We start from the raw sequence: 12,006 nt of genomic DNA on the forward strand, positions 1-12,006 counted from the left end.
AAATTGTAATTAATAGAAAATCTTTAAAAACAAGATAAATTTTAGAAAATGGCATTAATGTTTATTGTAACCATACCATATTCAATATTTTTATTTCTAATAATGGCAACACTGATTTAAAATTGACAATTTAATTTTGACATTTTCAACAATATTTGAGTATTTTCACCAATGACAGCCACAACTATTCTGTCTCATGAATTAGAAAAGGATGAAATTATAGAAACAGAAAATAAAATACATAGTTTACAAGAAGGTGCAATTTATTTTCTTCCTTTACAAAATTCATTTTTTTTGGTGATGTGAATTGTTTAAAATCTAATTTCAAAGTTTAAAAATATTAATTAAATTTCTTAGTTTACATTTTGCATAAAAAAATGCATCGATTGTTCAAATGGTATGTTTAAAAGAAATTAAATATTCTATCGAAAATGTTGAAAAAAGTAAAAGAAAAAAAAGTGACAGGAGTATTGTTTTCGAAATGTGTTCTATTTTGTGCTTCTCCCGACTCCTGATCAGCTACGGCCTATTTATTTTTTTTTGTGTATTATAAATTTATGGTTGGCTTATTTTATTTATCATAATATACAATATTTACAATATATTTTCAAATATTTTTTTGTATTTTAAATAGGAAATAATTGATTTATAACTTTTTTTTTCAATGACCAATATAAACGAGTGATTAAAAATTGTAATTAGGATTAAGGTCGGAAAAATTGTACAGAAGGAATATTGATTTTTGCAAAAACTTTTATTAATTGAAATTGCAAAAAACTTTTATTTTTTAAATATTAATATATAATTTTGGAATTTCAATAAATATTTCATTAAGAATAGTTATTTTAATAAATACATATGTAGTGAAGATTGCCAGTTTAAAGTTGAAAAAAAAAATTTTTGTTTCATGAAAAAGGACATCTGAAATAATTTGTGATTATGATAGTCTTACAAAGGAAGGATATATAAATTAGGTACCTACATAATTGTCTGAATACAAGATATCAAAACCGGTTTGAACTTTTTTAATAGATTGGTTCAAATTTATATTAATTTTTTTGTGTAAAATTTGATGGAAAAGTTGATTGTCCGACAAGTATGTGTAGTATGTAAAACATGTTATAATGTACACACACAGTAATCAACTTGCAAAAAGAAAAATAAAAAGCCTTTTGAAATTAATTTGCAACAATGTCTTATTTTAACTAGGTAGGTACCTACTACAGATACATATGCCTTACAATATTTCTTTGGTAAGTGAAGGCGTATGCAAAACAATGTGTACATATATATGTATGTCCGAATTTACCAGGAATGTAGATATATAACTATACATGTAGGTAGACATGTTTTTCTTTTTACCTAAACCAGGATATTAATTTGGCCTACTTAATTTGAAGTTTCTTTAATCTAAATGTTTTTTTACATTTCCAAATAAATATTCATAATTGGCATTTTGTAAATGATTTTTTAAAAAGTTCAAAAAGTATAAAATTATAAAACTAATATAAAATTTTTATCAACTAGACACTTGTGTAAATGTTTGGTCAAGAAGTCGTCTTAAATAAAATCTTAGGGTAATTAATGAATTTTAAAAATTTGGCTTCATTTAATTTTAAAGATTTAATCAGATTTAATATTTGCACATGTAAGGTAATATTTAGTACACAATTCCTATGGTAGGTATATACATATGTAAGATCAAAATGTTCCGACCTTAATCCAAAGCTACTTACAAAAATGTGAATAAATCTTTTATCCTTCAATTACTTCCTATTCTTTTATTTTTGTACTAATACATTCTTTTTTCATGCTATCTATTCACTTTTGCTTTTTCTATTCACAATGTGTTTTGTTTTGTGTTATGATTTTTGTATTTTTTTGTTATTTTGCTAATATCAAATTTTACGCCTTTTACTTCACAGATTATTTTAACTTTATTTTAGTTAAAAAAAATATACAAAATTACTTCATCTCATTTACTTTTATCCAATTAAAAAATATTTCAAATCTGCACACAATATATTTCATAAAATTCACATACACTACACACTACTCAAAAATAAAAAAAAAGAAGAATTTTTGCATTTTTCTAAAAAAAAAAAAAAACTAAAATTTCATTATGAACCCTTCTGAACTAAGAATGATGTTGATGAATCATTATAATCCAGAACGAATTTCTCTAGAGGATGCTACAACATATTTCGGTCAACCTTCTCTTGGACTTTCATTAGTGGACGAATTAGCCCATCATTCAGCAGGAGCGATGGTAAGTATTTTTTTTTTTTGAAATATGGATTCCTATAATTCATTTTACATTTTACTAGAATGAAATTTGCAACATAAAGTAAATTATTTATATAAAAATACATATTATTCAAAAAAAATAAGATGCTGTAGCACTTCATAACTAATAGTTGGGCAATTTTGAAACTGATTTTTTTTTAGAGTAAAATCAAAAAATATTTTATGCATGCTGTTTAATTTTATGAATTTATGTATTATTTAAATTTTTACATTAAAGTATTTCTTAATTATAAGATTTAAACGATTTTAGTATAAAAAATTAAAAGAAATATTCGTAAAAATTAAAATATTCGCTTTATAATTGCAAAATTTAAATTATATTTTAAATTTAAATTAATCAATTTTTGAATTTTATTTAGAATATCTTTAATTTTTTATATTAAAAGCATTAGGTTCAATAAAATCTTTGTATTACATTATATACAATATATTATAATGCGTGTATGGGTTAGTTTGCATTTTTAATTCGATGAATAACAATCATTGGATATTCTAAATTTTAGTAAAAAAAAATCTTTGTTAAACATATAGTCTACTACATTATACTTTTTTTTTTTTTCATTTATAAAAAAAATCCCACATGGTCCTCCCCACTAAAATCAATATTAAATTATTTTCAAAATTATATTTTTTTTATTTTCAAAATTTATTTAAAAATAAAAAAATACAAATATTTACGCTCGCTCAATAATATAAAAAATAAAATACAATGAAAATGCTATTTCTTTGGTCAAATTTTTTCGAAATTCAAAATTTACAAAAAAATTAATAAATTAAAAAATAAAGAATATGAATCCTATGATGAGTATTGTTGGGGGGGAGTATGGTGGTCATCAGGCAGCGGCATTAGCAGCAGCAGCAGCAGCGGCAGCAGCTCAAGGAGCAACCGGCACAGCTTTAACTCAAGCTCCATCACACGCATTAATAACAGCAAATCCAGAACTTTATGGAATACCAAATGTTGGTAGCTTACAACACTTGTTACAACAGCAAGCTAGTGGTCCATTTACAAATTATTCAGCAATGGCTGATGATGATGATATTATGGATACAAGTAATAGCGGTGGTGGAAATGGCGTTAACAATAATGGCAACAGAATTGTTGATGAAAATATTAATAATGGTAATGGAAATAACGGCAATGAAAGAAATTGTAACATTACCAATAATGACAATCAAGAAAATTATGAACAAATTGATGATAATGATTATGATTCAACAATAATGCATGATAATAGAGAAGTTATTAATATTGATGATTTTATATTAATGGATAATGATGAAAATGATAATGATAACGAAAATAGTAATTCATTTGATGATATTGTTTTAACACAACCTACAAAACCAACAAATAGAAAAACCAGAAAAATTGAGCCAGTTAATCGACCAGGTTTGGTGTTAAAAACACCAATTGCCTATAGAGGGAATATAGATCCATCTGTTATACCAATTCAACGAGATGGAATGGGTACGTTTATTTTTAGTTTCTTATTTTTTTTATAATTTTTTCATTTAACCGATTCGTTTTTGTTTTCAAGCAAATCTAGTTTTTTTTTTTATTTTAATTATTTTTTTTTCTTGGTATAATTTTCAATTAAATTTTTAATTTTATATACATATTTAAGTATATAATATTGGGTATTGAATTTGACAAATTTCCAATTGGAAAAATGGATTGATTGGTATATTAATATAATAATGATTGATGAAATTTGGATTATTTTAGGAAATTAAAAATGATAAAAGAACGTTTTGCCTTTTGCAATAAAATTATTAATTAAGTATTGAACATTAAATAAATTTAATAACACTTATTGTAATAGTGCTTTTTTACGTTTAATTTTTCTAAATACTTTGCGATTAAATAAGTAGTTATTACAAAATATTCTTATTAAGTAACACTTACAATAAATTTATTATTTATATTTATCTACATTATAGGCAATTGATTTTTTAGTTCTAATATTGCTTTACATTTTATCTGTACATATTTAAAAAAAATAATAATTTTTCTAATAAATTGATTTTTAAGTAGGATATTATATGATTTTCACTTTTTATTCAATACCCTTTTCTTTTGTTATAGAGGAATCGATTGCAGCATGAAAAATTAAAAACTTTTGCTTTTGATCAGCTGCAAGAACACTATTTACTAAGTTGTTTATTGCATGGATCTTAAATTTAGATTTTTTTAAACAATTTACATAATATAAAAAAATAGAGATACATACTATATATTACTTTTGAATCAGTTGAGAATTAAATTTTTGGAAAATATCTTACGTATATTGTAGAAAGCTTATATAAACTTTGATGAAATTGTATTGAGCATTGAAAAATTAAGTTTGTACTAGTATTGAAATTTAATTCTCAATTTTTATTTTACTTTAATAATTATTTTATATGAGTATTTTATTGGATATTTATTCTGTTTTTGTATATAACATCTATTTTCTTTTTTTTACAAACTGTTGAAATAGTTTTTATTATCAACAGTTAAAATTATCTAATGATAATTCCGAAAAAATAAGAATTTGTATAACACAAACTTGAGGTGACTGCATTTAGCATCGGCAATCGACTATATTCAAACTTAGCTATTGCAAAGCATTTTCCACAAAGCATTAATTATAAAAAAAAATTATTTTTGTGTGTCTGCAAAAAAAAAAAATAATAAGGATGCGATTTTACTTTAATATGCACCCTGAGATCATGATAATTAAGAAATAAAATTGGAACTATTAAATTTTAAAGTGCACGAAATTGTAATAAAATAAAAACGATAATTAGTTTTAAAAATTTTTAGTCATAAAATTATTTAAAATTAATTAATTTATGCTTTAAAATTTTAGCTGTTTGTGAAAGATGTGGTGCCATTGGTGTAAAGCATACATTTTACACAAAATCAAGACGTTATTGTAGTATGGCATGTGCTAGAGGAGAATTGTTTAATTTAGTTTCTAGCGATTTGCAAAATTCAAATATAAATAATTTATCAAATATTGAAATGACTAGTTCAACAACAAAGCCAGCAACAATATTTAACAATAATTTTAATTCACAAATCGCAAATAATTCTACAAGTGGACATGTTTCTTTAAATAGTGGTAACGTTGGCGTTGTGGGGGATAATACCAAAGATGGAGATGTGGAACTTGAATTACAAGTTTCACAAATTAAAAATAATAATTATCGATTTAAAATTGCTTGTGATCCTGAAGAACAAATAAATCAGCAACAGCAACAATTACAGCAACAACAGCAGCAACAGCAGCAACAACAGCAATCAAGTACAATTTTACAACAACAATTTAATGGAATTAATAATGAAAATGGACGTAATTGTGAAATAATATCATCGAAAGCAATACTGTATCGGGATGTCTTACCACAAGATGAAGTACCACAAATACCAAAATCCGATCGTCTTCCATCGCCATGTCCGCAAGATGAAAAGATATGTAGTATACGAAGAAAAAGAACCGATACTTTACACACTTTTGATTGGATTGGTGAACTTTCGAAACCAAATTTTTTTGCTGCTCCAGTTACCTGTTTTCCACATGCTCCTGGTTTTGATATGTGGGATAATATTGGAATTGATATGAAAGTTGAAGTTGAAAATACGGATTGCGACAATATATTGAATATTCAACCTGGTCAAACACCACATTCATTTTGGGTGGCTACAGTTCTCAATATTTGTGGCTATAAAGCCCTCATGAGATACGAAGGTTTGTTGTAGCATACTTTGAAAAACTAAAGATAAAACTAACATACAAAAATAAAAATATTTTTTTTAGGTTTTGATGATGATTCACATGATTTTTGGGTGAATTTGTGTTCCTCAGAAGTTCATCCAGTTGGATGGTGTGCGACTCGTGGAAAACCATTAATACCGCCAAAATCCATAGAAAATAAATACAGTGATTGGAAGGAATTTCTTGTTACCAGATTATCTGGAGCTAGAACATTACCATCGAATTTCTACAATAAAATTGCAGACAGCTTTAAATCCAGATTTCGATGTGGTTTAAATTTAGAATGTGTTGATAAAAATCGCATATCACAAGTTAAATTAGCTACCGTACATAAAATTGTTGGTAAACGTTTATATGTTAAATATTATGATTCACCCGACGATGGTTTTTGGTGTCATGAAGATGCTCCAATTATTCATCCCGTTGGTTGGGCTACTACTGTTGGACACACATTAGCAGCACCGCAAGATTATCTCGATAGAATGATTGGTAAAAAATTTTAAAAAATATATTTTATTGCTCAATAATTTACAATGAACTCAAAAATTTTTTTAGCTGGTCAGGAACAAATGATCGAAATGCATGAAGACGACGCTCCTATAGAATTATTTAAAATGAATTTTACGTTTGAAGAGTATTATTTAGATGGAAAAACTAACTGTTTTGTAAAAGGAATGAAACTAGAAGCAGTGGATCCACTTAATTTATCATCAATATGTGTGGCTACTGTAATGAGTGTATTGAAATTTGGATATATGATGATTAGGATAGATTCTTATGATCCTGATGAAACTGGTTCAGATTGGTAAATTTTGATTTTTGATTGAAAAATGTAATATAAAATTGGTAAAAAAATATATTGTAGGTTTTGTTACCATGAGAAATCGCCAAGCATTTTTCCAGTAGGATTTTGTGCGGCTAATAATATACAGTTAACTCCACCTCACGGATATGACCAGAAAACGTTTACTTGGGAAACTTATTTAACAGAAACCGGAAGTTTGCCTGCTCAAGAGCAATTGTTTGATAGATCTATTCCAGAACACGGATTCGAAGTAAAGACTATAGTAAAACTTTTTATTTAGCAAGTCCCTAACAGCTTATTTATTTAAGATTGGTATGAAGTTGGAATGTGCAGATTTGATGGATCCACGCCTGGTTTGTGTGGCAACAATTGCACGAATAGTAGGTCGCTTACTTAAAGTAAGCTTCGATGGTTGGCCGGAGGAGTATGATCAATGGTTAGACTGCGAATCGCCAGATTTTTACCCTGTCGGATGGTGTGTTTTAGTTGACCACAAACTAGAAGGTCCACCAGTTCGAAATAAACCCCAAATTCCTCAAAAAGCAGTTCCAAAAAATACAAAAAAAAAGAAGAGAAAACCAAACTATTGCGGTAGGTTAGGCAGCGTTACGTTAAAAATTCATTTTAAGAGAAAAATATAAACTATTTAAATTGAATTAACTTTCTTAGGAAGAGGTAGGCCTCCTAACATTAAGAGAGAAGGAAATGAAAGTCGAAGTGCATCAAGAAACAGCCAAAATAGTTCAGCTAGTTCAAATCGCCTTAGTATTAAATTAGAAATGAAAAATGAGCCACATGAAGACGATATGGATGAATATGAATTTGAAGATGAGGAAGAAGAACTAATAAGTGGAAAAAGTAGATCTGAACAGTCAACTCCATTGTTATGTTCTGGTACTCCGGAACCGTTACATGGATTAGAAAAATCAAAATCAAATGGAAGCTCAAATTTAAATATAAGCAATGTACAAAAATCAACCTCACCTGCACCGCCAACAGAAAGGAAGGCAACTAGTTATATATCAGTAAGTTACGCGAAATTATTTTAAAGTACCAGTAATGTGTATGGTTTGATTTTTACATTAATTTTTTTTTTATCAATATTAGAATACCTCAGTGTCAAGTAGTAAATACATTCCTCGTTTAATTGATTTACAAAACGAATCAAATAATAGTAATGCTTCAACGTTATCGTCAACAAATGGAAATAATAATGAACTATTACCCTATACATGGAATATTCATGATGTATCACAGTTTTTACGTGTAAATGATTTGGCAGCTTATTGTGACGCATTCAGTCGTAGTAAAGTAGATGGAAAAAATTTACTAGAATTAACGAAAGATGAAATTGTATCAATGTTATGCATGAAAGTTGGTCCCGCCCTTAAAATCTATGATTTGATACAACAATTAAAATGTAGAATAAACCCAAATAGATCAAAATTATTAAAGGCAAATAATAATAAAAAATTTTTATAGTGCCTTTTCTTCATTGACTTTTTTGATTTTCGTAAAAGTTTTTTAATTTAAATTTACTCTTCAAAGTTTTAGAATATTTTTCTGCTTGGTTTATTAATAAATAAATTTTAATAAATATTTTTTTCATATCACAAATGTAATTAAAGCAAGGAATTTGAGAACCAATATATAAAAACAAATATTGTATAAATAATAAATTAAAATTTATTTTATATAAATTTTAGTTTATCTAATATGTATGTATATGTACAATAAATATAGAACAATATATTATATTTTTCTTCTAATATATTTGAGATATATGTACATATATACATACATACATATATGATATATGTATAATATACACAGAAATATATAAATATTCTATAAATGTAATTTGATTTAAGTGAAATTTTGTAGTATAGATTATGTTGACCTTAATTTAAATTTTATTTTTATGTATTAAGCATAATTGAGTCATTTTTAATCACTTATTTGAATTTAGTGTTGAGCCCGAAATTATAAAAATTTAAAACATAAGTTAATAGAATGATTACTTAAAATTTCATATTATATTTTTGAAAATTTATGATTTTTGTAAACAAATTTCAAATCAAGAAGTTAATAAAATAATTATTAAGTTAAAAAATAAAGTGACAAATTTTTATTCTTTGAATAAATGCAAATATTTTCAAATATTTTTTGATTTTTTTAAATTTAATCAAAACATCTTTAGAATATTTAGAATTGGTTATAATCATTTTTAGATATTATTAACATACTTTTAATTCATAGTGTAAAATTAAGACCAAAAATTAAACATTTTCTTCTGAACAAAAGTAAAATTTTAATTAATTAATATAAAACTTTTCATTTTTGAAATAAAAAAAAAATATTTTTTTTAAATGTCATATCTTACGTTTTAAGTAATGTATATGTTTAGTTTTATTTTAGATTAGTTTAAAATTTTTTCTGAATATTTCTTTTGTATAACTCATATCTCATTAATATTATATATTAAGAATATTTTAATTACATCTTTGTTTTGTTTTAAAAGAATAAATATGTATTTTTCAATATATATCTTCATAATCGCAATTTACAAGAAATTGAAGAAAAAAATTATGCAATGACACCTAGGTATTAAAGCGATCATTCAAATTGCGATCAAACTTCCTTATATTTTCCAACATTTACTTATTATTTGTCGACTATTTAAAAAATCTATTATAACACCACAATCAAATAACAAATTTATAAAAGAAAAACAAAATAACAGTGACTTAATTAAAAAAAAAATTGAAACTTAAAAAGTAAAACATTTTTAATGATTAAAGCAATTAAAATTATAAAATAAAAAAACATTAATGTTAATGTTAAACAAAACAAATATCAACCTATTTGTTAGTACATATGTATTTATATCTATTATTGTTAAGAGGTTAAAATAAAATAGGTAAACAGAAAAAGAAAATAAAGCAAAACAAATTTTTTAATCAAATTTCAATATTTTTCATACAAAATGCTCATCTTATGCAATTTAAAATTTTTGAATAACATGTAAATTCAATAGTCAAAGTAATAATTTCTTTTTAAATAAAATATTTTTGTAAATTTTCCAATCCAGTGTAATTGAATAGTAAGTAATGTGATTTTCATTTACAGATAAACTTAGAATTTACAACGCCAATTAAAAAAATTATGGATATAAAAATTTATTTATAAAGATTGTTGATGGATTATATTTCCAATGATTTGATAATGTTTCTTTTTCTAATGAAATTGCATATTCAAATTTTCTTTAACACCTATATAAGAGATTTTAATTATTGAATCATATTATATAGAATATTAGAAGCTTATAGCCATCTAACTTACTTAATTGACAACACGTAAAAATTATAAAGTTGTAAAATTTGTAATTATTTATCAAATATTTACTTCACACTATTTTTCTACTTTGAAAATACACTGTTAAATACACCAAAGTAATAACTCTTAATTTTATCAAAAAAAAAATTCCAATGACTGTTAATTTATGTTACTTTATATCAGTTAATCGATTTGTCAACAATTTTTACAATTCATTATGCAAAATTAAATTATAAGAATATTGAAATAGATAAGTTGGTAAATAAAAATTAAAAATCGTACACAAAAAATTTCTATACTTGAAACTCAAAAAAAAATTAAAGAAAATGAATGAAATAAAAGAAAAATTAAATGTCTGGGACTTGACTGTAATATGATAAATAAAAAATTATGTTCTTTATCATGAACTAAAAAAGAAAATACATTGGAAAAATTAATAAATTTGGCAATTATACGAAATATAACTAAAAAAAATTAGCTACTTTACTAGAAAGAAATATAATCAGGCCAATTGTAAATTATAAAAAATTACAAAATTTTATAAATCCTGATAAAATTATTTTGTTTTGAGAAGATTAATATATACATATATATGTAATATATACAACTGTGTATTTAGTTTGATCATAAAATCATAAGTTTGATAAAAACTCATAATAAGGACCTCTAAAATTTAAATATAAAGTTTTTGAAATAAATTTTTCGACAAAAGTAAGTTACTTTTACAATTTACGACATTACAGGTGGTATACAATTTTTTTTTTTGTTTCTTATTTCAAATAAAATTTGAAATAGTCATTAATGACGTATTTTGTTTTAAAAATTGTAATTTAAAATTGAAAAACAAAAACAAATATTACCATTATAAAGCAGATATTTAATATAAATATTAAACAAAAAAAGAAAAAAAAATATCATTATTATTATATTATTACTCTATTATATTATATATACATAAATTGTAGTATATTAAAAGTAAATGAAACAAAAAAGAAATTATTTTAATGGAATATAAGAAAAAAGAAAATGTAAATATAAAATCTATTATAAACTTTCAAATTGTAATGTTTTTTATTTTAAATTTTTTCAAATTAATTTATTTTTTCAGTACCATGAAATTTAATTTCCTTTCATAATTCCTTAATGAAAAAATATTATTTTAATCACCTTTATGTCATTTAATTTTTTTAAATTTCAAAGACTGGAATCTATTTAGAGTACAAATCCAGATACTCAAATAAATATTCATGCAGTTTTGAATGAGAGTGCAATTTAATAAAACAGGTGAATTTTGGTTGTAGTGAAATCTCTTTAAATGTCTAATTTTACATTGATATTTATCACATGGATATTACAGTTTTTTTTTTACAAAGATTCATGATATACTGAATATTTGTAGAAAGATATGATGAATCTTTATATTATACATATTATTAATTTCCTGGGGTTACAAACACATTATACTTTCATTCCATGATCGCTGATATGAATGATCAATCATTTCATGATCGATTTTAATTTAAACTTAGTCCTGAATTCAAATCTAGTTATTCTGTTTATTTGTGAGTAGTTGTTTCTATTTTTGATTTTAAATAACAAGGTAAAATGTAAAAATTATCAAAATGCCTAAGGGCAGGCAATAGCATTAGAAATTTGCGATTAAATTAAATTTCAAACATTTAACAGACCAAGAAGTAATTTCTTATAAAAAAAAAGCTTTTTTAAAGTTTAAAAGAGATCTACACGAACCACTGGTTTGTAAATAACACAAATTGATTTGAAACATTTAAGAAA

General features: G+C 24.2%; 1 protein-coding gene across 5 annotated transcripts; it reads left to right on the forward strand.

Moving 5' to 3' along the window:
• Positions 1-250: 250 nt before the first annotated feature.
• Positions 251-8,554, forward strand: LOC129608361 (polycomb protein Sfmbt). 5 transcript variants are annotated; one of them, XM_055519841.1, is made up of 10 exons: positions 251-397; positions 2,143-2,269; positions 3,094-3,778; positions 5,163-6,044; positions 6,114-6,560; positions 6,627-6,876; positions 6,937-7,126; positions 7,185-7,467; positions 7,546-7,901; positions 7,984-8,553. In XM_055519841.1, the coding sequence occupies exons 2-10, from the start codon at positions 2,144-2,146 to the stop codon at positions 8,356-8,358; spliced, it is 3,594 nt and encodes a 1,197-aa protein (XP_055375816.1). In that variant the 5' UTR covers positions 251-397; position 2,143; the 3' UTR covers positions 8,359-8,553. The 5 variants fall into 5 exon arrangements, with proteins under 5 accessions (XP_055375816.1, XP_055375818.1, XP_055375815.1 ...); XM_055519843.1 differs by having other exon boundaries at positions 254-397; positions 2,189-2,269; XM_055519840.1 differs by having other exon boundaries at positions 256-397; positions 1,926-2,269; positions 7,984-8,554.
• Positions 8,555-12,006: the final 3,452 nt, after the last annotated feature.

Source organism: Condylostylus longicornis, unplaced genomic scaffold (genome assembly GCF_029603195.1).
Source record: "Condylostylus longicornis isolate FDR11 unplaced genomic scaffold, ASM2960319v2 ptg000031l, whole genome shotgun sequence".
In the NCBI taxonomy this organism is placed as follows: domain Eukaryota; kingdom Metazoa; phylum Arthropoda; class Insecta; order Diptera; family Dolichopodidae; genus Condylostylus; species Condylostylus longicornis.

Coding starts and splice junctions, on each gene's coding strand:
- LOC129608361 (XM_055519840.1), top strand. CDS start 2,123: ATGAACCCTTCTGAACTAAGAATGATGTTGATGAATCATTATAATCCA. Junction 3,779..5,162: donor AATTCAACGAGATGGAATGG/GTACGTTTATTT, acceptor TTAAAATTTTAG/CTGTTTGTGAAAGATGTGGT. Junction 6,877..6,936: donor GATGAAACTGGTTCAGATTG/GTAAATTTTGAT, acceptor AATATATTGTAG/GTTTTGTTACCATGAGAAAT.